The sequence below is a fragment of the Filicampus tigris genome, chromosome 8 (assembly GCF_054856515.1).
Source record: "Filicampus tigris isolate MCC_2025a chromosome 8, RoL_Ftig_1.0, whole genome shotgun sequence".
Lineage (NCBI taxonomy): Eukaryota > Metazoa > Chordata > Actinopteri > Syngnathiformes > Syngnathidae > Filicampus > Filicampus tigris.
In genome coordinates, this window is record NC_141224.1 from 16996443 (window position 1) to 17024045 (window position 27603).

The 27603-nt window shown below is 39.5% G+C and overlaps 1 protein-coding gene across 3 annotated transcripts in view; it reads left to right on the forward strand.

Annotated features, from left to right (window-relative positions):
* The window catches only part of cobl (cordon-bleu WH2 repeat protein), a 57164-nt gene that overhangs the window by 11392 nt on the left and 18169 nt on the right, over positions 1-27603 (forward strand). For 2 of the 3 annotated variants that reach the window (XM_086037990.1, XM_086037991.1), the window contains 8 exons: positions 1447-1629; positions 3742-3952; positions 5044-5272; positions 5746-5790; positions 6187-6275; positions 6443-6511; positions 11605-11778; positions 21803-22403. In XM_086037990.1, the coding sequence (XP_085894116.1) occupies positions 1447-1629; positions 3742-3952; positions 5044-5272; positions 5746-5790; positions 6187-6275; positions 6443-6511; positions 11605-11778; positions 21803-22403 (1601 nt within the window). The remainder of the gene's footprint in view (positions 1-1446; positions 1630-3741; positions 3953-5043; positions 5273-5745; positions 5791-6186; positions 6276-6442; positions 6512-11604; positions 11779-21802; positions 22404-27603) is intronic. The other variant, XM_086037992.1, reaches the window with a different exon arrangement.

The window sequence follows — 27603 nt, forward strand, 5'->3', positions numbered from 1 at the left end:
TTCAGATCGGCTCATTCCATGAAATGAGATCAAAAAGCCTCGGCTCATCATTTCCCCCACATTCTGTATTTCTACCTCCTACCGAATCGCTCCACTGTAGAAATGCTCCCACACGCTGGACCACATTTACTTCCGTAAACACGACGTCGTCTCTTCTCCTGCGCATGCGGGTCACTTCAGGTGTTTAGGAATTATGTTCACACACTAAGGAGACTGAGGTCGCATTTCTAATGTAATATGAACGCTTACACAAAAAAAAATCTGATTTAAAAAAAAAAAAAAAAGACGATAGTTTAGTCCTGCGTACAGATGAAAGTGACTTCTTACAGCCCTGATTTGCAGACACTGTACACAGATGTTCAAGAGCAGAAGTCCCATTTACCAGGTAAAATAAATATTCAGGCAGTTATTTTGCTAATATTTATTTTCATTGTTCAGTGAAATAGTGTTCTTTTTTTCCTTAGAATTTTTTTAATTCAGGCATTTTTTTTTTGCTAGCTGGATAATTAATAATTAATTTGAAAGAGACCTTCAACTCTGCGCTTTTTTGTAAGACATTAAAATGTGTTCATTTAAGAAAATGTAATTTTCTGAAACATGGATGGACTGCATGAATTTCATAAGCAACACACTATTTTACAAGTGTAAAGATATATACTAAATACTGTGTGTGTTTATATATGTATGTATAGATTGATAGATGGCATGCATATATGTGTATGTATATATGTATATCTATATGTGTATGTATGTATGTATGTTTGTGTAAAACATCTTCATTTCAGATGTCAAAAAGTGTTTTGCGGCTCCCAGTGTTTTCTTTTCCATTGGTCGAAATTACTTTTTGAGTGTTAAAAGGTTGCCCCCAATCTAGAAGCATGTAATGTAATGTCAATGTAGTAAACAGCTTTCAAAGCTTGGATCATCTTGACAACTTTCATCATTTCAGATGTTCTTGTCTCTTGGATAGGGCTGGGAGATTATGAAAAAAAAAAAGAATAATCATGATTATTTTAGATTTTGAAATCACATTGGTAATAATAGTTGTTCTGTTTATATTTTCACAAGTCTTGGGACTTTATGTGCTAACCTGCGACCTCGGGTAATGTATTTTGTGCAATATCATATGGAAGACGGCAATAAAAAATCCCTATTAATAGATTGCCTATCCCTACTCTTGTATGATATAAGTGAAGCGATTGTGTTACAAGCATGCAACGGGATGAAAATATGCTATTTATGAGTTTGTTGTGTATGTTAGCATCCCCCTGTCATTCTTTGTGTGACTGTAAGGCTTGTTTTTGAGTTCCGTCAAGGATAAGACTTACTGTTGCTGCAATTTTTACTATTTGTTAAACATTTATTTAGTATTCATTGTTGTATAATGTGGATTGTGAAAAGTTTACTGACGTTTGAATTTGTCATGCTATTCACTCTGCCACTTAGGAGGAGAATGAAGGCTCGAGCCCCACCCCCACCAGCGCCCCCTCGTCACATTTTGGCAAACAGTGTACCTGATGCGGGAGGGACACCGGACATGGAATCCAAAGAGAACATTATGAGGCCCTCTGTGGATTTCGAGTTGACACTACCGCAGGGATACCAAACGTATATAACTGAGGATGGCAGGTGAGGAGGACATACTCTTTTATTTTTAACATGAATTATGACGGGGTTTATTTTAATCTTTTTTTTTTTTTTTTAATTAAAATTGTAAAATCTTGCATATACACTGCCCATGAAGTTACACTATTTTAAGATCATTTTGCTCCTGCTGGTTGCTCATCTTGATGTTGTCTCCATTTGCGGTGACCAGTAAGAGAGCTTTGTCACTTTTTGCCCCATTGGGTTTCCATGCCAGTGCGGCCTTTGTAAGGGTCCTATTGCCAGTCTCAGCAGAGGCTTTGTCCCCGAGAGTGAACAGATGGAAGCTGAGCTGTTAACTCTCTCTCTACCCCTAGTGGATTGGTCTCCTCTCAAGCAGAACTTCATGGATTTCATCTTGGTACAAAATAAGGCTTGTATTGTAACTGGGGTCTCAGTGAAATATTGCACATGTTTATGTTCTAATTATAATGGAACTTAATTTATAGTACATTCTTAAAGTAGCTGTGTGACGTGAAATCATAGATTTGTTTCTTAATACATTATATTGTACACATTTGTAGGTAATTGCTGAAAACATGCAAAGACTCAGTACAATGTACAATGTAATATTGAATTGTGGAGGTATAGCATGAAACTGTTTTTCGCTAACAAAGTCCAGTGATGCACATGTCCGGCATGAGTCGACCCTCCCCCATTTTATAAGAACTTTTGCTGCCTTGTGACGTAGTTTGGCAAGTGGTACTTGGAAGTCACATTATGTCCCCACCAATAAACAGTGGTGGGCGTGTCAGTGAACTTCCATTTTTTGTCAGCGGTGAACCCGCAAGTATGTCATCGTCAGTCATTATTTCAGGCTGGCTCAGTCCGTCACTCCGTCATCATTATTTTTACCGCGCTTCCTTCATCACTAAATTACGTTGCTGCTATTTTAGGACTGTCAGTAAAAAGCTGTTTACAAGGGTAACAGCACACAATTGAATTCATTCATATAGAAAGAGTTTTGTACCACTTCACACCCAAAAATATATCAATTCTCATACTATTACTCTTCCGCCTCCTGTTTCATGTCCCCAAAATGCCCCTAATCTTTTTTCCTTGGGTTCGTGGCTTCCGGGGGACGGATGAAAATCACTTCCGTCGGGACTTATTCTGGGAGTCTTTCAAAGTTACCGTCAGTCGTTAATTATAGTGGAATACAGGCTTATGGGCCACACCAAATGTAATGATAAATAAAAATGAATAAAGTTATGGGACATGGCGGCTATTTGTGTTTGCCGATGTGTCTGCTATACGGATCTGCGCAGCAATTAACAAGTGAAGCGTAATTCAGCAGCTTGGTGATGAGTTGATAACTCCATGAGTGAAAATACCATATTGTCAAAAATCCATGCTGTCTTGTGGGGGGCTTCCTTGTGCTTCGCAGGTGGCACTCACTTTTTTGGACTGAGGGCCGAGCTGAGTCCTCATGGTTAAAAAATAAATAAATCTGTTCTCTCGACTGGACCGGCAGTATCTTGGGCTGAGTGGCCAACGGGGTGACGCATGCTCATTTATGAGCTGTCTCCCTCAGAACAGCACATTTCAGCGAGACAAAAAATAAAGTGGATATTTTGACCAAAGCATGTCACATTTTAAATTGTGGGGGGGAAAAAAATCACTTTATGTCTGCTTTAAGGGTACAGTGTTTTGAAGCAGAAGCTCTCGCATTCCTGTCACATGAGTGTCCCAGAAAAGGCCACAGACTGACTCATGGTGTCTTTATTTTAGGAGTAACAGTTGCTAACAAAGGCTGTATTTCCTTTTGCTCACAAGGTACCAGCTGTTCAAGGTGAATCGGGCAGTCAAGCTGTAGAATTGCCTGTATGAATAACAGAAACTAAGAAATCCAAGTTGTTACTATTGAAAGGACATGCAATGTTACTGAAATATCATTTTCAGGTGAAAGTCTGTCTGTTTTGTTGAAGTATAGTGCTTAAGCTAGATTGGTTTCGTAACCCAATCTTCTCCCGTCATCTCTTCCGTGGTCCTTGCTAACTCCCTCCCTCTTTCTCCTCACCACCCTCTTCTTCCCACTGTTTCACTTTGAACACGTCCTCCTCTCCCTACCTTCATTTTTTCCCCCCCCTCTCTCAGTAAGCCACTGATGGACTTGCTGGTTGACCTGTGTAGCCGCTACCATCTAAATCCGGCACTGCACACCCTGGAGCTGTTGTCGCCTGAAGGCCACTCTTTGGGGTTCAAGCCCAACCTGTTGCTGGGCTCTCTCAATGTGGCCTGTGTTCTCATCAAGGAGAAAGCCTGCGAAGAGAAAGTGGTGCGCAGACTGGCACCGAAAGTCCCTGAGGTGAATTAGTATACATATTTGTTGTTAAGGATTCCAACATATGGGATGATGTCGAGTGTCTAAAACTACAACTGTGATTTTTGGTGTGTTTTCAAGGGAGTGACATTTATATATATTCATCTGGCTCTTTATGTAGTAATAAACATGATTATACTGATTGTACAACAACATTTGGGAAGTAAGTGAACTTTTACCGTGAATGGCTCGTAATGCTAAAGTCCTCTATTATATCTACCCCAAATCCACCTTTTGCTTCTGATCACTGGCAGAAAGCAAGTCCTGTAAGACTTCATGGTAAGATGTTTCCGCGTGTGTTTTTGTTTTAATAATTTTTTGGTGTGTTTATTTCCTTATTACATCCTTTTCCGCTATTATGCTCTCGCTTACTCTCCTTTTTGGCTATGCCTCTTCACCCACAGTTTGAATATTTTATGAATGCCTCGTCTTTGGTTACCATGCATTATTTCTCTACCCCTCTCAGGACTCAGTATCTGCTCTCACTCCACATTTACCTCGACTGGTTTTTTAGGCCAGAGACTGATGACACTATCTCAGTCTCCTCTTTCCTATCACACCGATCAGTGATTCATGGTGTAATTTTGTAATATTTGAATAAAATGTAGTATTGTAAATCTGACTCTAGAGTTAATGTTGACATCTGACATTGACCTAGATAATTATTTAAATAGGTTAACCAATGTAAAACACTTGAACTGATGGTTGCAGAAGCCTCTGCTTTATGTAATGTCAGGTAATTCAACCCATTTCAAAAATCGTACTGAATGTTGTTTTAGTTTGTATAGTATCTGATGTACTTATTGTACCTGATTCACTGCATGATCATAATTTTTTTTCATATTTGTGTATACTATACATTATATGATGCATTTTCATACGTACATATTTTATTTAATACATAGTGTTTCATCAAGCATACCCACCTTTTTTTTCTTTTAAGATTGTTGCAGGATAGCAACTGCATGCAAATTATGCATTTTTAAAAAATAATTGACTATGAATCCTGACCTCTTTCTATTGTTAAATGAATATGAACATGTTTTTTTACATATACTCTCCGCTCTCTACGTCAGAAAACAGTGCGTTTGATGGTGAACTATCACGGCAGCCAGAAGGCAGTGGTACGAGTCAACCCATTAGTACCACTCCAGGCCCTGATCCCGGTCATCTGTGAAAAGTGCGAGTTTGACCCTACGTCCGTCCAGCTCCTTAAGGACAGCATCAGTCGCCAAAAATTACCACTGGATCAATCTTTAACACAGCTGGGAATCAAGGAGCTCTATGTTCATGCTCAGAGTCTAGGTAAATATTGATAACCATGACCATTTTTTGGTTTGTTTGAGCTATTTCATTTTTTTTTCTGAGAATTAATATGCAGACATCCATGAGTTGCATCCGCACCCTAATTCTGTATCCAGATCTGAACCCCAATAATAGTTGAATGAAATGCCTTATTGGCTACTGTCAAAGCCAACAGCACATTTACATAATTCTGGAAACAAATGTAAACAGTCCAAATACCATCGTGATAAATCTGTCCTTTTACCATTTTATTTTTGCTTTGTTTTGCAATAATGGTCCCAGGTATTAAAATACTATTTTTTTGTGATACTCCATTCTGTTATGTGCAGTTCACCTGAAATTTGTGATCTTAGTCATCTGAGAAGTGCCCAGGGGTGCCTAAATAAAGATAACTCGTTAATGAGTCACGAGCAATAACTAGACAACTATATTGATTTGTCACTAAAGCTGAATTCTTTATTTGTTTTTCCTAGTTCTGCAGCCTAAAATGGCTTCCTCTCCAGCTCTAAACTATTCAGGTATTAGTCAACCGTAACTGTGGCTATTACATAATCCATCCTAACAAAAATGCTGCTTGCTCATCAACCTGCCTATAGACTGTAGAGCGGTGTTTCCCAATCTTTACTGAGCCAATGTACCTAATTTACACTAGACTAATCTCTCAGTAGAAATAATAAACCTGTAGTGTCCTCTGCTGAAAAAAATGTTGCACTGCAGCTATGCTCGTCAGTTTGTTTTCACTCAGACACTCAGTGAATAGTTTTTTTTTCCAAACTGTCCCATGTTGACATTTAAATTGATTAATTGAGTTTAAATAATTTTTCCTTAACCCTTATCTATCTTAAGGCTTTTCAGGGACACCCAGGTGTCATTTGATACTAGATGTTATTGTTATCGTGTGTTTGTTTTCCCAGACACCATCTACTCTAGCACTAACAGTTTGGACAGGGGGGCTAAAAAAGGCCTTTTGGGACTTTTCCAATTTGGCAGGAGGAAATCCAAGGTGAGAGTGAAGATTGTAATTCGTTGGTTAACATTGAGTGGTGCAAGTTATTCTTTTTTTTTTTTTAATTTACTTTAAAAAAAAGTATACTTTGTCACATATCTTTGCCAGGTAGTGCATGGCTTAAATGTGGAATTTTGCATGTTTGCTGTGTGTTCCTTTTGCAGACAGACACCACATCTTTGGGCATGGATGACGCTAATGATAAAATAATCCAAAATGAAGACCAAAGATCTGTAAGTGTTGCTGAGACATAAACATACTGTAGAGTCTTGTGAAATTTTGCTCAGCTTCCACACGGTATCTGTAACTTTTATATACTTTGGGTCACCGGAACCAATTTGCAGAGGGTACGTACTTTAATTAAGATCGTAGGTTATACACATTGTGCAATTTAAGTGGTCATTCATACTAGAGCTGTCACGCACTTGAAGCCTGCACATGCCAATAAAAATGGTGTGGAGCCATCTACGAAGAAATACTCGTAAAATACCATTGAAATGCTTTCTTGAGGGGTATAAAAAGTAGTTTGTGGTTTAAGTAGTAATATGTTTCATTCATGTAAAATAGTACGAGTCAGGCACCTACCAATAACTATTGATTCTGATCAAGCTCAAAATGTACACTATGTGATGAACATGTGAAAGTTCTCTGATGGAAAAAGTATTTGTAGTTAAGAGAAATGATTGGGAATGGGGATAAGGCTCTGACACAGTGTAACACTTTAATTAAAAGATACGGTTGCATTTGTAAGGCTTCAATCATTATGAATTATTTCAGTGTCCTGTAGAGGGCAGAAAATAACCAAAATTCTATCTTCATCAGTAAGCACTAGCTTGGTGTTTGTCCACTTGAGCAACTGAGTGGTTATGTTTGTCAATGTCTAATGTCAGGCATTTAAAACCAACTTGAAAGGGGTATTTTACTCTTGCAAGCCATTATAAATGTGGTTATACTCCCTTTTTAGTACACACCTGCAGCACAAATGTGTTACCGGTATTCAAGTAGATCTGCGACTATTCTATATTTTTGAATATCATACCATTTTCTTTTTACAAATGACAACTAGCATGAATTATTTGTCAATTGTTCCATATGTTGCATTAATCGGTGAAATTATCAAAATTGATTGAAATCTGAGTTGTAGCAACTGGCTATTTTATTGTTTTCATTCTTAGCCATAATCTGACTTTGTAATGGCCTTTGATGCCGACCGGTACCTTCTTTCTGACCACACACATATTTTTGTGCATACACGGGCTTATTGGCAAGGCATCACATTAGCTTGGCTACATCTGCGCTAAAGCCTATCTTCTGTAATTGTTCATTAGGGGCCTAACCATGTAACTAACTGTGTTTGTGCTAAAACGGCAGTGACGGGCTCCTATGGCAAGTTGTTTTAGGTTATAGGTTAGGTTAGGTTATACAGGAATTGAATTTAGTTGCACCTCTGCATTTAGAGATTGGAATCGTCCCGATTTTGATTGTTTACCACAGAGTGAGGAAGTAGAGAGCAGGTGAAAAAGTCAGACAGAGTTCATATCACTTTGAACAATATGTTTATGGTGAGGTGGAAACATTCTTCTTTTTTAGGGGTCCAAATGGAAGTTGCATCAAGGCTTCACTTGTATTATTTATTTTTGTTCTTTCAGACTCCATTTGACACACACGCCATCTCCAAGTTTCCTTTGTCTTTCTCTGTCAATCAGACAACACAGAGAGCAAGATTCATAATTTACATCTTTCCTGGACTTTGTTCTTATTCAAAGAATTAAGGTTGTGTGTGGCTCTGTCAGCACTGAATTTCGCATTCTGATGAAACTTGTCAACATAAATGAAAATGTAGACACTTTTCTTGACAATTGTGATCGTTTCTAATAGTCGTTGAAGGCCACATGATGTTTATCTTCTAAAAAATAAAAGATATATTGTACATATATTTTTTTTAGCGGAAAGGAACTAGAGCTTGTTGCATGAGACAAAAACTGCCAGGTTCTCAGACTTTGCCAATAAACGAATATACAGTACAGTATAATAAATATGGAATGCAAATTGCCAATGGGACTTAGCCTCCAAATGATTATTACATTTTTTCCACCGCAAGTGTCAGAAGCAGTGTTATTTCCCTTTCGTTTCATGTTCTAACTTTAGCTCTGATTAATTCTACTTAATGGCAGAACTTAATGGCACTTTTGTGACACTGTAGTTCTGTATGCACTGCATTGGAAATTATTAAGCAACCGGTATTTTTCCTCTGATTTTCCGAAATATTTGACGCAGATGATACTATGGCTATTACTAACAGATCTTTTTAGAATTACATTCTTAGTATTTAAGCTGTTTAACTTGTTTGTATGTTCGTCGAGTCCTGTACAGGGTGGCATTCGCTGATGGTCTTTAGTCGCTTTATTCCCACAAGCGGTAAAAGAATGCACATTGATTTAAGAGCTGCTGTTGGCCACAGCTCACGACTCCCCACTCTGGTGTGTGCTGTGGACCCGTACTCGCCTGCCCACTGCCGGCTGGGTCTCCTCTTCGTAGGAGTTGTCAGGCACCTGACCTCCACAAGGGTGCCCCCACCGGTTCCTGCTGCATGGGTCTGTCATATCGAGCCACCGCGATCGGAGCCACCTCGTCTTGCTCCGCAACACGCCCATGTCGACATTCTCCCATAAAGGTGGCTGCGGCGTGTGGATTGCTGCCGCCCATGGCACCCATTGTAGGGCCAGAGGTCTCCAATACAATGTACCCTTTTCGTCGTCAGCCTTCCCACCTGGTTGTGGTACAACAACTTCAGCCTCAAGATGCAATGTGGCTCCAGCCAAATCCATCACTGCATTCCGCTCAGTCAGCAGATCAAGGCTTCTGGTGCAAAGTTCTCTGATTCCTGTCAATCGAAAATGGTGGACAACTCGTGTCGCAGCCACAGTTACTGGTAGGGCTTTTATGCCCCAAATCTTGGGTCATGCCCCAGTGATAGTGGTGATGTGGTGCTTGAGGGCTCTTGCAGCTCGGAGACAACAGTGTCCACCAGGGCCCGGCGTGGTTTGCCATGAATGTAACAGTCATGGTACTACAGTCCATGTGCCTGACCTACTTGACCCAGGCGTAGATCTGGCTCCGCATGGGGAGATGGACTTTGCGATGCTGACGCCGTGCAGTGGCGGGCGATGTGCCCCGGCTCCCCCATACCAATGACACTCCACCTCAGGCCGCCGGCTGGTCCTTCAGTCCCTGCGCTGTCATTGTTGCCAGGTTGTGCTGTTGGCCTGGTGGGCCGCATCCTTGTTGCCATCAGTGCTGCCGCTCTCTCCCAAGGCCCTGCTGTCTCCAAATGACGGTGCTATCGTGCTTGACGAGCTTTGCTTAACCCAATAAGGCCTTAACGCCTTTCTCAACAGCTCCCCAAAACCTAAGGTTGCCTTTGGAATTATCCTTGAAAACCTGAAGTTCTCCCAGAAATTCAACACTTACAAAATGATTAATATCTCAGCCCCTGTAGAAGACAGAAACACAATTCCAAAATAATTAAAGGGCTTAGACATGTGGCTTTCACACAGGCAGAATTTATTATTATTTACTGTTTCCATCGAAGATGTAAAAATAACGTGAAGCACTATTTTAATTTAAAAAAATCGAGTGGTAATTACCATCCTCTATTCTGTTTCAAAGACGTCAATATCGTAATTGTCTACAAACCATATCATATCATGTTCGACTGGTTCCACTGATCGTGCACGGTGTCTATATATCACTGCCGGTACTTAGAAAAAATTCTGCGACACCGTCACGTGTATATTCTGATGTATTAGGTTGGCTAAGAGACAGAGAATTAGATTTAAAAAGGACAGTGACATATCCGCTCCACCGGTTTGAAAGGTAGAAAGACGCAACAGCGCTCCCGGCTCTAGTGATAGAAATGCGATTATGCGCTCCTGGGCTTAATGGGTTAACTCAGGGCCATTGCTGGGGTCTTTGGCACATATGCAGGAGAATGTGCTCCTTGGAGACCCTGGATGAATGCCTGCAGAGTCAACTCCTCTGGAGCCACAGCGTCAAGGGTGCTGGATCCTTTCTGTGCATAACGCTGGAGGTCTGCAGCATAGGCGCCAAACCTCTCGTCTCTTTGTCGCCGGTTAAACAGGCTGTCACTTCAGGCATCAACATTTCACATGGCTCCCTCTCTGGCCTGCCAATCAAGTGACTCTTGTGGTTGGAGCTCTGTGATGAGCTGGAGGCTGTGCCTTCCGAGGCAAGGCCGACTTCTTGGGCTGCCGTCTCCTCTGTCGACCAGCCATTGAACTGCGTCGCCAACTGCACCTAGATGTGATCCATCTCTGGAGGTCCTTCTCCGTTTTAGTGGGGCAGTGTCTCTAGTGCTGCTGTGACTGCAGGTAGCTCCCGGGGGCTTGAACTGTTGCTGGCCTATGAGCCTGGTCGCTCTCTGTCTCGTGGAGCTGTCAGGGCTTTCTGCTGGTCGTCTCCTCTCACCGGCCGCAAGCGTGTGATGAAGTCTTGGTTCATGTCAGAAATCTATGACCAATCGTTATCAAAATTTGCATACGCATCTCTCCTTATGCCCACTTCAACCTCTGAAAATATCAAAACAATCGCCACTGTATTTTGGATCTTAGAGGCATTAGTCCTTTGTCCATCCATAGATGTTCACTGTAGAGGAAAAGCTTAACGTCGCTTAGTGTTAGAAAACTACAACCAATCATCACCAACATTAATGTCTGTACCCACATCAATCTCTGAAAATATCAAAACAACCAGCCCAATATTTAGCATTTTATGGGCATTATAAAAAAATTGTATTCAATTATTATTATTATTATTTTTTTTAAATCATTTAGCCCTAATCCTTATCGTATTTGAGGACTACGACACTAGTCAGCACAATTCACTCCAGAAATCTTCCATTGTCTTGAGTTTTGGTTGTACCCTTCAGAGATTCAAGAGCCCTGTCCCTGATTAAGTTTTCTTATGAGGGGTGGGCTGAATTGTGAACAGGTGAAAATTTGCCTTTAGCATTCACATAAATCTTAAAAAAAAAACAAAAAACGAACAACTATGAAATAGTATAGTATCATTATTTTTATCGAGGCCATCTAACATTTTTGTTGTTTGATTATTTAACATAAAATTAACTATTGTTTCCATGGGTGTTTTGGTAACTGCATCAGCTTTGTTATTAGAATGCATTAAATATCACCCTAGTACAGTATACTGCGTTTATTTGAAAAGATGAAGCTGTCTTATTTGAGTTTGTGTGCGTTTTCAGGTGGATATTGGGAAATTTGACTTGACACCCTCTGTATATCCCTAGGCACTATCAGCAGTCCAGGCTGTTCCCAACAAAGTGCATCAACCTACAACCTTCGACCCGCCACACTCAGTCATGAATGTTGTCAGGACGTCACCAAAGTGTGACACCAAGAAGAGGAGGGCACCAGCACCACCTCCAGGGTCCCTGACCTCGAGTAATTTGGAGGGTTATCAGGTGAGTAGATAGGAGTGAGGCATAAAACCTTAAGAATCACATGAGTAACATGACAAGATTTCCGAAAAATGGTGGTCTGTCAAGATGCTTTGGATGGTTGGAATGGCTGCTTCAACCTGAATTTAACCTTTCCTATGTAAAATAAAATTAATACAATTTAAATAAAAGTTCGTAGGTTTGATATTAATACTGGTTAAAAATATCTCAGTGAGAAATGCCAAGTCAAGTACCTAAAAAATTAAGTTTGAAGAATTTAAGTTAAGAGAAGTTCAGACAATTTTTAAAAATACCTAAAGCCAAGGTTGTCCAAGGTTTTTATTCCCTACAGAAAGATCAAAAGAGGCAAGGGCCACTCTTAGATTTTTTTTTTCAATACACTCAGTCAAGGTCAGATGGTTTATTTGTTTTCACGTGATTACAAAAACATGATAGCTGTTAGTTTGTTAGTTTTGCTGCTGTTGCAATTAAAGCATGATAAAGTATTACATGTGTCCATACTTGATTGGGAGGTACTAACTACAGTGTTTCAGATGATGACCTTGTTTGTTTTTTGCTTTGTGCACCTCAATCATTTAGAGTTGTCCAACTGAAATGTGATTGTTTTGGAAATTAGGTAAAACATTTTTGAATGTCATGGAGAACTACTGCTAAAAAGTATATCGCTGGCATCGGGCCAAAACCTTGTACCTACGAAAGAAACTCCCAAAATGGCAAGTTTATTCAACCATTAGCATTGCATCATGAAAGAGAGCAAGCGATTTTCAACATTTTAGATTTGTCAGCGATGTGTAAAAGTAACACCCACGCATGTGGACTGACCAATAGTATAGATTTTCGGATATTTTAGTTTTGCCCTCCGAATGGGCTCATCAGAAGCACACACCGGTCACATCTCGTGTTTGTTTTTGTTTATTGAACAGTAAACCACAGGTCATAAACCTGGAACAAAACAGATAAACAAGATTTCACTATGATGGTATCTTCTAATAAATTACATATGATACTAATAAATCACATTATCACAATTATTATACAAGATTGATATTTATAGCTAGTGTCAATAGTGTTGTAAATGTATAGCATATCGTCATTATTTCAACAAAAGGTTTAATTTTATTTTAATCACAAAACGTGTTCAAAATAATCATTACCAACTACATTACTGATAAGGCATAGCGCCTCTGGCTCATGCGCACAACGTGTCCCTGCTGCCAGTCACCGGTAACCAAAAAATGCGCTGCCCACAAAATCGCTTCTACACAGACTTCAACAAAGACATTGCAGTTGATGTAGCAGTTACAACGTCCAATCCACCACAATGCAAGAATAAAATATCAGTTACTCATATTGCCATGATCGATCACGTGCGCCTCGATGCGTCTCTGTGCTCGAGCGTCCGCAACTTGCAAACTACTTAAACTCCCCATTTAAACTTAGTTTTGAGTGCTGGTGCGGACACATAATAATAGACGCTAATGAAAAGTATATAAATAACAAAAATGGCATGAGAATCTGTGTTAGTAGATGACCACATACCAACGGGCTGTGTGCTCCTGATTGATGGTTGAGATGAAATGACAAACGACTGTCAGCTGGTATTTGTATCCTTGGCATCGCGCATACGTACACAACACCGCGGACATTCACATACCCGAATAAAAAAGGAATAACAAATAAATGAAGTTTAAATGTGAGAAACTAAGAAATCATTGTTTCACATTTACCTAAATATTATATATCATCTTAATAAATCTGTCCATTAATCCAAAAGTCTTAACAATACATTTTTGAAAAAAAAAAAATAAATTCATTCACCAAAATGTGACTTATGAGGTTTTTGGCCTGACGCCAGCAATATGAACCCTGTAAAAAAACGCTGTCTGAGGTATCCCAGTTGATCTGGAAACCCCTTCAAACTTGAGGTTTTTGACACCGCAAAATCTTGATTTAAGACCTCTTATTAAAAGTTAAAGGAACTCTGTTGTCAAGATGGTCCATTTTCCACCAACACACTCTCTGCATTTTTAAATTTACATTCTTTTTTTAATACCATCAATCAATTTTGAAGAAATCTATAAATAATTTCACCTGAAATGCCAGTTTTTTCTCCTGCAAAAATCCCCCACTACGTCTTGGTGTGACATCAGCAAAACTGGAAATAATTAGTACCGGTACATTTTAAACCTCTTAATTTCCATCACTTATAGACACTGTAGCCCAATTCCAACTTTTTTTTGCACATATGCAACATTTTGTTCATGCAATGTACAATTCCGATTTTTTTTTTCTAATCCGCCAAATGCTCAAATGCTGAACCAGTTTGAGTCACTTTTTTTCTCTCTCTACAATAAATCACCAGATTTCACTTCTTACAATACTGCAAACATACTGCAGAGATGAAATTAACAACCCTACTGACATTTGTGCTGTCGTTTGTGTGAATTTATTTTGAGTGGTTTGTGTGTAAATTTATTTTGAGTGGTGAAAAAACACAGCCATGTAATTAAGTTCTCTTTATACCCTTAAATTTCATCAGTTTCAAATAGTTATCAATAAACTGTCAGAATGTCAATGCAACACAATATTAATTGAGTCCATAATGTGACAGTACGGTACATCAGCAGAAAACAATACATTACGTGTGTTTCCTTCTGGGTCCACAAGGTACCTCCAACGATTTATTACTGTAATTTACTGTATGATTTTTAAAGCATTGTTTACTTGAGGATCAGAGTTAATCATTAATGTGATATGTTCACAAATCAGACCTTGACACAGACAGGAGAAAGTGGAGGAAAACATATTTGCTTCTGAAACTGAAATATCTTCATTCATAAGGCATTACAAAGAGAAATATTACTATTTAGCCTATCGTCCGAAGACAGCTGGGATAGGCTCCAGCGAACCTGAGACCTAGTGAGAATAAGTTTAGCGGTCGGAAAATGGATGAATAGCTTCTTTTCATATCTTAGAAAAGCTCTTTATCAAATTCATCAGTTGTGATGTGCGTCAAACCTGGGCCGAATAGGGCTGCCAGAAAATGGACGGTGGGCCGCAAATGGCCCCCGGGCTGTAGTTTCGTCACCTTTGCTTTGTTATTGGACTGAGACACAATAAATCATTGTCAGGAGCATTCATGTAGTCCTCATGATATACAGTAAATTGCATCAGCTCGCTTTTCAATTACCATATATACTTTTGGTATATACTTTTATTTGGATGTTTTGAGCTGGGTTGCATCTTCAGACACTGTGGCCTGTGTTTCGTAAAAGTAACATCTCCCTACTGTCTCATTACTTGTGGTATGCTGGGAAATGTTGTTTAGCAACAAAGGTCCTCGAAAACTTGAAACAATGTTTTTGGTGTTAGTGTACGTTTTAGCCAATTTCCTCCCTGAACATTAAAAAAACATGCAATGTTGAGGTAAAAACTGCCAGTTCAGGTTGACAGGATAAAGAGAAAAGGAGAGTGAGCATGAATTACTATAGAATTCATATACACCTTAAGACAATGGCTGTGAGTTCAGATACTGAGAATGTAGATCAAACAACCTCGTCACCAACCTGCCATACATGGCTTCTATTTGTGGTGGCAACCTTTGAACTATGTATCTTGACGGATAAACACACAAAGCCATCGTCACACGCTTTGACATCAATTGCTCTTTATGTAGTCACTGAGAAAGTGTAATCTGTTCACTTGTCAGATTAAGAGTAATGTAAACACTACAGTTAGTATGAAGGTCGTCCTCAGAGAATGAATAAGTCAAGTCATCTCAGGACTTGTTGACTGTCTTAATAATGGATTTATCTATGTTGCTCTAATACCTTGTCTTAACTTTTACCTCGTCTGACACAGTCTCATGGATATTCATAGCTGTCCATGCATAGCCAGGTGGTGCCAAAGTGCACATGGCTCAAGTTGTCTCATTTTTCTTAGCTGAATAAAATGTGTATGCGATTTACACCAAATTGAATTGTGTTTTGGAACACTACGTTCAGAAAAAAAACACAACCAAAAGTGATAGGCTTTCTGTTACTATGTTCCTGCCAGGAAGCTGTGTCTACATTGCCACTTTTGATAAAGACGTTTTGAGCTTTCTGCTTTTCTGCAAAAGACTAGGTGCATCTTGTGTAAATGTGTCATCCTGTCTGTTGTTTAAGAGAAAGTGGAATGATAACTGAAGCAAGTGCTTTGACAAAGATGGGTGCGTTAGTAAATGTTGCCAGTCTGTCATTTGCCCACCACTGGGCCATCCATCCGTCATAGTCAGTCCATTATATTTCAAGTCGAACAAAAACTCATCGTCAGTCCGTCGCTTCGTTATCGTTATTTTAACCGCACTTCCGTCATTGCTAAATTACAGTTGTCACCGCTATTTTAGGATCATCAGTAAATTTCACCGGTCTGCCAGTTTACTCACTGTCAGTCCATCACTCCGTCATCATTATTTTAACCACGCTCCTGTCGCTTCTGCTCATATCTCTGCTAAATCTCACTGACCAGTTTTCCGATCATCTTGTCTTACGTTTTGGAAGGATGGCCATTTCTTGGTATCCCTGATGTGCCCTATTTCCTCCATTCTCTACTGGCTATCATTGTTGTTCAGGGGCTGATCGAAGACTCTACGCATACTGTTCCGTAGAACAGTGCATTTTAATGCTGTGTAATTCTTTTGTACCCTTCTCCTTACTGCTTGATTTGGACATTGAGATGTCAACATTGGGAGACAAATCAAGGCTCACCGGTTTTCTGAGTTTTTGGCATGTGATGTTTGCAAGCTGAGCCAATGCAATTTTCAGTCGACGGCAAGTGGCAAAATGTGTATTTTGCTTCCTTAGTCATTTTCCACAAATGCAGCACTAGTAATCAGAATACCACGTTTAGACTAGTGGGGCCACATAGAATGTATTATTGCAAAGAATATGTTTATGGTGACTTTGAAAACTATAATGAAGCCAATATATTTTATGACTGGCAATGGTGCTGCCAGATGTACAGTAAACATTTATATTCTGTCAGGTCAGCCCCAAGGTGTTTTGTTTTTAAACCTCTCACCTCTTCTAGGTTTTAATAATGCAACAGTTAAGATGGCACCATAACAGCAAAGAGGTTGATACATTTGAATTCCTTTTCCACATTTGTTTTTCTGCATGCGACTTTCTTGCTTGTGTCTGTGTGGCTCCTTGTTTGATTAAGCTGACTGTCTTCCTTCCTGATGTCTCTGTGGAGAAATAAATTTTGAACAGCAGAGGGAGGCTTGTTTTTCACAACCATCAGTCAGTTCAATAATTGTCTTGAACAGCATTTATCTTTAATCTCCATTAATGCTCAACTCTGGCTCAATCCCCAGATGCACACTGTACAGTATGTTTTCCTTTTAGTTTCTCTCTGAAACTGTGTTTGCTAACCATAATTAATTTTTTCACATTTCTTTCTTTCTTTTGATAATAATTTGAACAACACTTGTTGACAGGCAAAACTCCACTTAGCAACAGAAACAACAAGAGTAGTCTATAGTTTTGCTAAGATCTCTTATTCTCAGCCATTAATGATCTGGGAGAGAAAACAAGTATACAACTGAAAAACAAACATGTTCCTGTGAATTTGAACTTTGGAAACAGGCAAAGATGTTCTCCAGATTGCCAAATAGATCTACTTTGTCTCATACCATTCGTTTACAAACGGAACCTGTCTTTATTTTCCTTGAGACATTTAATTTCCGACTGCACGGTGCGCAAATAGCACATCCGCCTCACAGTTTTGAAGGTGGTTTGAATCCATGCTCCACATTGATTTTTGCATTGCAGCCTCAGGTCCTCCCGTGCTTAGGATATCCGTTTTTGTTAATCAGTTTCCCCATTTCTTTTTTGCATATTGTGCAAAACTCTTTCAGATTGGAACTGTGCACAGCCATTTTCATATCTATCCTTAGATTTTTATCAGGTTCAAGTTTGGGGTTATGCCACGGCCAATCAGTATTTCACAGCTACATCTTTAAGGTGAACATCAGCCCCAGTCAGAGGTCTGCATCACCCGAATGCACATTTTCATAAAGTACCTCTTAGTACGCCTGATTCATATTTCTGTCAATACTGAATTAATGGTACCTAGATTCCTCATTACGACCCAGAAGCAGACAGGACACAGAAGTGGAAAAGTCTTTATATACAAAAATACACTGTAACTACAGAGAGCAGAACTGGATGCAGAACACAAAATTACAATGTAAGAACCAAGAGCAGGGCTGAATGCAGAAGGCATCGGAGAAAGCTTGACCTTCTGACAATGTGTCACTGAACAACCCGATCTTAAATAGTGAGATATCAGGCCATGCCCAATGACACATTAAAGATGACAATACAAGGACCACCAACTCAATGAGAAGGGAAAGGTCAAGGATCAGGAATACTTGAGGGACGTTCCTCGGAGCCGGTCGGAAGGAGAGGTGAGGGGGCTGGAGGAGACCGGCTTCAGGAGGGAGACATGTAAAGACAGGTGACGGCCGCAAGATGTCCACCACTGAAACAAGAAGGGGTGGTCTTCGCAGCTCGTGCACCTCCAGAGCAGCTTCTTGAAGACAAATAATAGTTCAGCAGGAACTGGCCATAAGATCCTACCTTCATAGACTAATGTTCAAGTGATGCAATGTTGAGTTCCCGGTGAAAAGTCGAAGCAGCAGCCGGTAAGACGATCAATCCTTGATTCGAAGTGGAGGGATGGGTCGATGCAGGTGGTGACATCTGCTGCAAAGCGCTGGAGACAGGCTGGACGGCCGTTGTGTTGACAGTGGTGGAAAGGTTCTAAATATACTCCGTAATCTCCAACAGGAGTTGCTTATGTCTGCCAAGCAGTAGGGCTGGACGACTGATCAAAATTTTCCCGGAACTTCTCTTGATTCTTAAAACGTTATAAAACACAAACAAACAAAAAACGATGATTGTGCGGAACGTCACACACTAGGTTTACAAGTTGAAAGTAACCTGAATACACCATGTTGCTTATGTAGCAAATGTGTCGTGGAAAGGTAAGTCTTTGCAGTGAAAAATACAAAGTAACAACAGAAAGCAGGGCTGGATGCAGAAGACATCAAAAAAAGGTTGACGTCATGACGTGACATCAGGCCATGCCCAATCCTATATTACTCACTAAAAGTGACAACATAAAGACTATAGCAACTGACAACAGTCACAACGAATGACCTCTTACTACACTTGATTAATCATCAAGTCATAACATTATTAAAGGTAATTTGGGCAAATTTATTATTTCAGTAGTGTGTACCAAACTGGTAGCCTTTCGCTCCTTAAACAGATGTCCAATTGGATATTGATTACTGAATCAGGGATCGTAAAAAATGTAAATGGTCCAGTGTTTTGTTCTTTAACCAGTTTTTGTTGTTTTGGCTGCACATTTAGTTACACATTTTGCTCCACAATTCCTTGATAGTCTTTAGATGTCATTGTACCCTTCACAGTTTATAAACATTCTGTAAAGTAGCCCCAGAACATAACCAAGCTTCCGCTGTGTTTCGCAGTGTTCGTTTCTTTCTGTGCTTCATTTTTGAATCCGTAAACACAACTGATGTGGCCTATAGTATGTATATATGGTGATACACATGTATAGGTTTACACTGTAAGCCTCTCATACAAGCACATACTCCATTTCACATTCCATATAAGCGCTGTCATGTTGCCCTGGTACAAAGCCCCTCACCCATCAAGAGTGCCTCAAAGCAAGTGATGAATGGTCACGCCACCAGGTTGAAGCCTCCATGGGTGGTCCTATCTGATCAACATGCTCCAACATGGGGCCCTTTGCCATTCAAACCATAGAGTGGAAAATTTAATAGACACGCCAAACTGTCCTGTCAGGGCCCTCTAATCGCTTTTGCATAAAGGCACATACCCTTTTATAACCCACCCATGTTCTCATGTGTTGTTTCTGAGTTACTGTTCAATGAAGACCATAACATACCATGTGTAAAAGGGGAAATACTTGCAAATAAAGTGTAAACTCCTCACTGTGAGGTGTTTTCTGTAATTTCAATGTTGCGACTGTGAATGTGATGAAACACTGGTGGTCGGTTTCAGTCACAAGCTGACAAATGTTAGAAGAGCAGCGTGTGTGCATGCGTGAGTTTTGCTGACTTATGTTACGCTCTGCAAGGAACATTCACAAACATGCTTCCACACATGCATATGCACGTGCTTCATACACACATTTGTCTTCATTGGAAAGTCAGTCATCCATTTCAGCTTCAACTTTGACCCACATCCGCTGGTATGTGACAGTATTCATGTATGTATGAATGCAAGTGAGGCAGAGGAGTGGGGGACCATGGAGGGAGAAAGACAACCAGTTGGGGGGCATTTAGATTTACATAGTATGCCATGCAGTGAGTTCATTCAGTTCACGGGTGAACCATGTCTTGCTGGCAAAAACCCCGTCTGACATTGATCTACCCCGTCTTGTCCTGCTGCATGATGAAACACTACATGCAGCTCCAGGCATGTTGTCTGTGTTGTGCATTGAATAGTTGAATTCAGAAGTAATTGGGTTTCCTTAGAAAGACATTATATGCTGTTGAAACCTGCCCATAGTCCTTCACATTGTATCATGGTTAATTGACTTCATGAAGACCAACCAGTTCTTCAAGCCGTTGATTCTCCCGTCCTCCTCTCTCCCATAGCTTGGATTTAAAAGCGAGTATGAACAGCATTTTGTACCACAGTTGCAAGTCACCTGATTTGACCTTTTTGCTGTCGTTACAGTGGTCATTGGTCATTTGTGTTAAAGACAGGTCACACAGATGTTTTAATGCATATATTTTGTTTTTGCACTTTTACATAATTTTGCTTTTATGCCACCTGACAACCCATCTATCAATGGCCTGTCAATTCACCCCTACAGTGATCAATGGTTCAACATTAAAACATTGTCATTTAGCAGGAGTGCATTTCATATCAGCCATGCTCTATGTCTCCTACCATAAATATTATACGCCACAGTTACAAAATGAATGATAGTGATGCAAAGAAGTACTTCATCAAATTAATTGTATTACTGACAGACATTATTATGTTTGTTGTTGGAAATGTAAGAGGAATGTTGGCAGTGTGAATTGAACGCTCAGATGCTTGCCAAAACTCCACTTGGATTTAATAACTTGATAGTTCACTCTTGACGGTGTCATTTCACAGACTGATTTATGGTTTTACACGCACGCACCCCCCCCCCCACACACACACACACACACTCAGATAAAAGTGGCAGTTTGAAGTTTAAAATGCCCCAAACTAAATGTTTGTGTCATATTGTGTGAATCTTCAGAACACCTCAGTAGACGTGGACTGCATATTGAACTGTTTTTAGCTGTCTGCTCCATATTTTGCTATTGTCAGTACAGATGACAGAAAAAAACAACACTTTCAACAACTTTGATTCACAGCCAGCAATGAAAGGAGTGACTGTGTTTTCCCTATGTCTATTTGCAAAGAGGAAAACAATGAGAGAAAAAGAGAACTATCCCCTGAAGTTCTCCAAAGTGATAACTTGTTGCCCGACTATTGTTCAGTTTCAGTGCCATGATAGCTGGGGATGATCTCAGTTGCAATGTACCAGTAGATGAAGTGCCGGTTGTTTTAAGCTATATTTGCCACTGTCGCTCATATTGCTAGGTTGCTAATTCCTGTCGACTTGTGTTTTATTGATGTTTATTTATTTTTTTGGACAAATTAGTGTTACCTGATTTATTTCTGGTTATACTTATATGGTTCTAAATCATTAAATATACATATAAACAAGTGTTACTTAAACCATTGCCTGTAAAGTACATACATATGTTACAAAGAAGGTTTTATGATTGCAGCAGTTTGGACTTTGGAATAAAGTACCGATATTCCAAATATAATTGATCTCAATTGGATTTCTTTTTGTTAATACCTGTAGAAGCTCGACCAGCATTTAGAGGTACCACTACAATTTATTTGACTGCTTCCCCTTTTTCACTATTTTCCATCAGATGGGCTCTGTCTCAGAAAGCCAGCAGAGGAAAAGAAAGGCTCCAGCTCCTCCTTCGACACCGGATTCCATCACCCCAGCCCCTTATCGTGCGTCTACTTCTAGTACTCCCACCCATGATAGCCAAACAAGTGAAAAACATTCTCCAGCCTTCCGCACAAAGATATCCCAGTCGAGCACAACCTATTCGTCCACCGTAAAAACAAAAGTGAAGCCCCAATCCCTGAAAGTCAAGGTTCAACCTCCATCTGTTCTCACTGTTGCACCCATCAGTGCCTCCCCAACTCCAAGCAGCAGCACTGCCGACAGCCAGATTCTTCAGGACTCGAGCTCTGAACTCAGCCACAGCCTTGACTCTGATCTTGACACAGATGATGTTTCCCATTATAGTACCCACACCAGCAGTACCGCAAGTGGATCAGTGCATAGCAAACTCCCTACAAAAAGTTCCAGTTCCAAAATGAAGGAATTTGATAAGGTTGGCAATAGGATGGATAAACTGGAAAGTGGGCCTGCTTTAACAAGGATCTCCCGGACAGAGACTGAATCAGTCCTTAACCTTAAACCGGATGAAGTTGAGAACAACAGACACAGCACAATGGGTAAATATGAACACAGCACAGCACAGCCGGCCGGGTACAAAGCCAGCATTGAACAGGTTATAAACAGCTTGGACATGCTATCATGTACATCTCGTTTGGTCACTATTGAAATTAAGATACTATTTCTTTTCATTTTACTGTGTAATATTTTAATACAATAGACATATTTTGGACCATTCTCCCTTTCAAAGCTACACATAGTAGTGACGTACGGATAATGGATGGATGGACTTTGTTTGGGGGGGATAAAATTTTAGTAATCCCTGTTGTGGAGAACGTCTAGGAATAATTTTACCACATTGCTTATGATTTAATTTCACTTACCACTTATGATTCCCAATTATCTGCTTTGGTTTAGGAAACATTAACAGTAATTTTGAAGGAAATTAGATGTTTTTAGCAATAAGATACTGACATTGAAGGTAAACACTCTTGTTATTGAAGTCTGAAGTTACCTGGAGTGTTTTTTTCCCTGATAGAATGAATTTTGCAAATGTATTTTTCCTACAAGATGTCACACTGCATCAACATTTAAAACCAGCTAAAGAATTCTAACCTGATTGTCTCATGCTCGGGTTAGCAGTGCAGGTAGTTTTCATCATATTTGTGAGACACTATAGTTCTTTAATTCTTGCCCTCACATATCAATCCTTTCTTTTCATCCCACTTTTTCCTCTCTTTGCCTCTCTCTCCTATATGCATGCAGCCGCTCACATAATCCCTCAAAGCTGGCAGTTGCAAAGACAAACACATCCATCACAGATTTAAACTGGATCTACTTGAACCTCAGCAAGCTCTCTATTGATCAGGTCTTTTTTCATAGCAGAGTGAGACTGCAGCAGAGGGCTGTCATGGGTTACAGAGACAGAGATGATACAGTTGTAGACCCTTAGAAAAGGGGTGAGGAAGGTGAGAAAGGAGGGAGTTCAAAGATTGGAGCATGGGAAGGTTTGGGTAGTAGGATGAATATAATTGAGGTAGAATCAAGTCTGAAGTGGTTTCAAAGAGATGTTCAACAACAGGATTAAAATGAGGATAAAGCATGATTGAGTTTGTTAGTCTGGTATAGAACAAACAGCATGAGAATCGATATTAAATCTATACGCCTGTAGACATGGGTACCTTTCACATTTGAAACGGTTTGGTTCAGATTTCCGGTACCTGGGAATCGATACCGATACTCAATGGTACCGGTTTTTGCTACTTTTGTGCTGTTGATTGTGGTAAGAAATGTAAATATTTTTAACGATAATATCTAAAAAGAAATTGTAATATTGAATTTAATATTTCTTTTCAATATATGAAAAAACATTATGAATTGAAAACATATGAACCACAGAGGACGGAGTAAAATAAAGATATAACATTTAAGAATGAATGAAGTATAAATAATACAAACAATAACTTAATATTATAAAATGCAAAATTCTTTACACTGAACAACACAGGGAACGAATTAAGCAGTAATAAACGGAACTAAGATAATTGTATTAGTGTTATCTTGGTTCCTTATGTAGGCCTGCCCACACCACGCGATGGCCACAATCTTTTGCTATTTCACCCATATGAAATTATCAATATGTTTAAGTATTGTGCTAAAACATAATTTATATATATTGTAACAATGCTAAAGACGCGCAATCCCAGCATGTTTCAATTTGGTGGGGGAAGACGGACCTCTCTGTGTCGGCGCTGGGCAGAGGCCACTGAGAAGAAGGTGCCGGCACTGTCCTTACTTTCAGCACCGCAGATTGCGGGGACCCAGGGACATAACCAGCCTCCACCCAGCGCCTGCTGAGAGAAGTCCACCCCATCACCCTCAACCAAAACATGCTAGGAAGTGACTTAATAAACTGTATTTGTTTGGCAAAAAAGACTGTACCTTCTTTGGTACCCATACACCTAGCTTCCCGTGTTTTCTGCTGACAGTCAAGTTTTCTTTACTTTGGCATTCTCTCATGAGGCCTTACACATAAACCCAAACAGACCCTGTCTTAATTGCAAGTGACAAGCATGGTTGGCTGCTTGCAGTTAGCGTGAGAAGCTAATGTAGCAATCACACTTTCACTCAATGCTCCTTGTCAAACAGCATGAACAGATGATAAAAAGTACCTTAATTTGGCCACAAAAAGCAGGTTGATGTAATTTCCAAATTTATCAAAACCAGCTGTTGAACGAAAAGGGAAGAGGCATCCTATCAAAATCACAAACAAAACAAATGATAGCTTAAAAAAAACGACAACAGTCTTCTTTCCGATAACATCCAGTATGATCACTTCTAAGTCACTGAAACACTGTAATACTGGACACAAACGTTGTGTTTAGAATGTTAGTCGACTTCAGGTATTTTCTTGGTCGCCCATTCAGATGGGAAAAACAAAAACACAAAAAGACAAAAACAAAAAAAAAATGCAAATCGGGGTAAAACATTCTAGACTTTTTTTTTTTTTTTTTTTTTTTAGGTTAATTTTTTTGATGATAACAGATGCCACCGACACATTAACACATATTTCCCACAGTGTTGTAGAACTCCAAACTGTACACTTTGGTGGGTATTTGATAATACCATTTTACTTAAGTTTTTTTACAATATTGCTGTGTTGACAGTCATGCTTCCATGTAAGACGTGTTTGGTTTCACGTTGTTAGTGAATGCGTTTGAGTTATGCTAGGATTGTTTCTCATCTCATCCCCGTTTGTTATTTCAGTGCAGTCTCTTTGCCTACAATAGAGTGAAATATAAAGCAGCACATCAACAATACATGCTGTCAAAGACAGCGCAATAATGTATATTGCAAGCCCTATGAGGGACATTTGCTAGATGTATATGAATAATGCTTTCCTATCAAATGTGCTATTGACCCTTCTGTTCTAGTACGTCATCTGGATTGATTGCAGTCCTTTATATCATAGCATTCTTGTTTCATCAAATTACAGTAACCCTTTTTAAAGGACAAAATGACAAGGACATATTTGTAAGCCTTCATTCCAATTCTGCAAGGGGTGTGGGTTCACCCTATTCTAATTCTGGTACAAACAGGACAGACACGGGCATCAAAAATTGTACTTTATTCTGAAATCCATCCATCCATTATCCGAGCTGCTTTTCCTTACGGGGCTGTGTACTGAGATAGTTCAGGGTTCAACTGAACCTGAACCATCTAATGGAGGCAGACTTCAATACACATAACGATCGACCATTTATAGAAGTTTCTTCAGAGCCGAAATGGGAATGAAAAATCAATGCAGCCTTTGCATTTAAATAACTGTCAACATTATTAGAAACAATATTGCATCGAGAAAACTGCCTTTATGCCTGCAGAGACATGACATTTATCACTATAAAATGTAGGTACTGTATAAAAAAAAAAAAGCTATGGTGTGAATAAAGGGCACAAACTATGAAACGTAGTAAGTAAACACTGCAAACAAGTTGCTTCCAGAAGAAATTAAAAACAAGTTGACAAAATTACTTAGAGTAGGTTGTCTTTACTATTTTCAATTTATATATAGTGCTCAACATAAAGGAGTACAGTAAACACCCTTGCATTGCATGTTCTAGGTTCGCAGTCCCGCAATTTCACGGATTATTCTTTTTTTTGTACAGTTCATAATTCTATTTTGGTTGAACTTTCGTTAACACTAGGATTACGAGAGCAGTCATTTTGACTGTTTTTGAACTTTGATGTGTTATTACTCTGCGTACATTGATGTAAGATGCTCCTGGCCTCTTTAAGTTTCCTAATTCTGTGTATATTTCATTCCCATAATGCAATTTTATGGTATTAAACAATCTAAAAATAGTTATGAGCTATTACACCTTTAACTACTGCTTCCCTGTCAATTTGACGGCTCTACTTAATCTTGCGCAGATTGCGCTGGGACATCGCCGCCGGGTTTCTATAGCAACCAGTGGTTGCATTGAGAAACGCTGCTGGTCACCATGATCGATTTAAAAAAAAAATAAAACAAAATAAATAAATAAATCTTATAGAGTAGAGGAGGCGTTACATCTGCTTGAAAATATTGACGAGTCTGAGGGTGAATTGCTCATCTGATACCAACGAGTAAAAAAAGTCCCCCTGGTGAGGAGGAGGAGGAGGAGCCATGTCGCATGTTGTTAAATAGGCTGTTAGATGTGATAGACATGACAAGGTGGTAGTACATGCCAGATAATCGAAATAAATAAAATACTGACTTTATGTTGTGCTTGTTGACATAATCCCCCCCATGGGAAAAAAAAAAGAGTTCCGTGTTGTGCTCGGGTTGGAGTTGTTTTGTGTGCCATCCTTCCCATGTACTTCCTCTAAGCTTCTTCGATGTGCAGTAAGTGCAGTAAAGCCGTTTGTGAAGCGGCTCCAAACCAGCTGTATTTTATAACTAGTGACCCACACGCAGCGCGAGAGCCTCACGTTACAATAGGCGCTCCGATAACTGTTTGTCATTCATTGATATGACATAATTTACCTTAAAAGATACACACACCAGACTTAAAATATCTTTATCAGACACTCGAGCAGCGAGTAATAATAATTTTAGTCGATGATGTCATTCTCAGAGCGCAGTCCGTCAAAGTCACGGCGCTCATAGTTCTTATAGTTTCACAATCCTGGTAGTCCTAGTGTTAAATTGGGTGAAATATTTCAGCACAGATTAGTTTTTGACAAAAATATTTGTCATCTGCCGTAGTCCTGCTTTTTCTGCCGACAGAAAGTGACAGCTGTTGGTTTATTTTATAATGTATGTCAACGGACATGATTATTGATGTATATTGTTAAATGATGAGTTTAATTTGCAAAAAATGGAATTTGTTTACTTCAAACAAAAGGATTGGTACATTGTTACACTGTAAAATATTTTTGTTTGATCCATTGCTTAAGATCAATCTCATTATGTTATGAATTTAAATGTTTTTGTATTGTTTTAAAAGTGTATTTAAAGACCCGCTAAACAATTAAGTGCTTTAAATGCTATAAAAACATGCCTGGGCTCTAGACTAACCTTTTGTATTGTTTGCACTGGTGCGCCCAACTTTCTTTTTGGGGTTGCACCTGCGCTACAGTTAGTTGCACCAAAATTTTGGACCGCGTCACCTTCGCACTACTGCCAACATATAGGACTTCACTCCCTGAACAACTTCATCTTAATGTTCCTATTTTCACAATACTCAATCAATCAATCAATCAATCACACTTTATTTA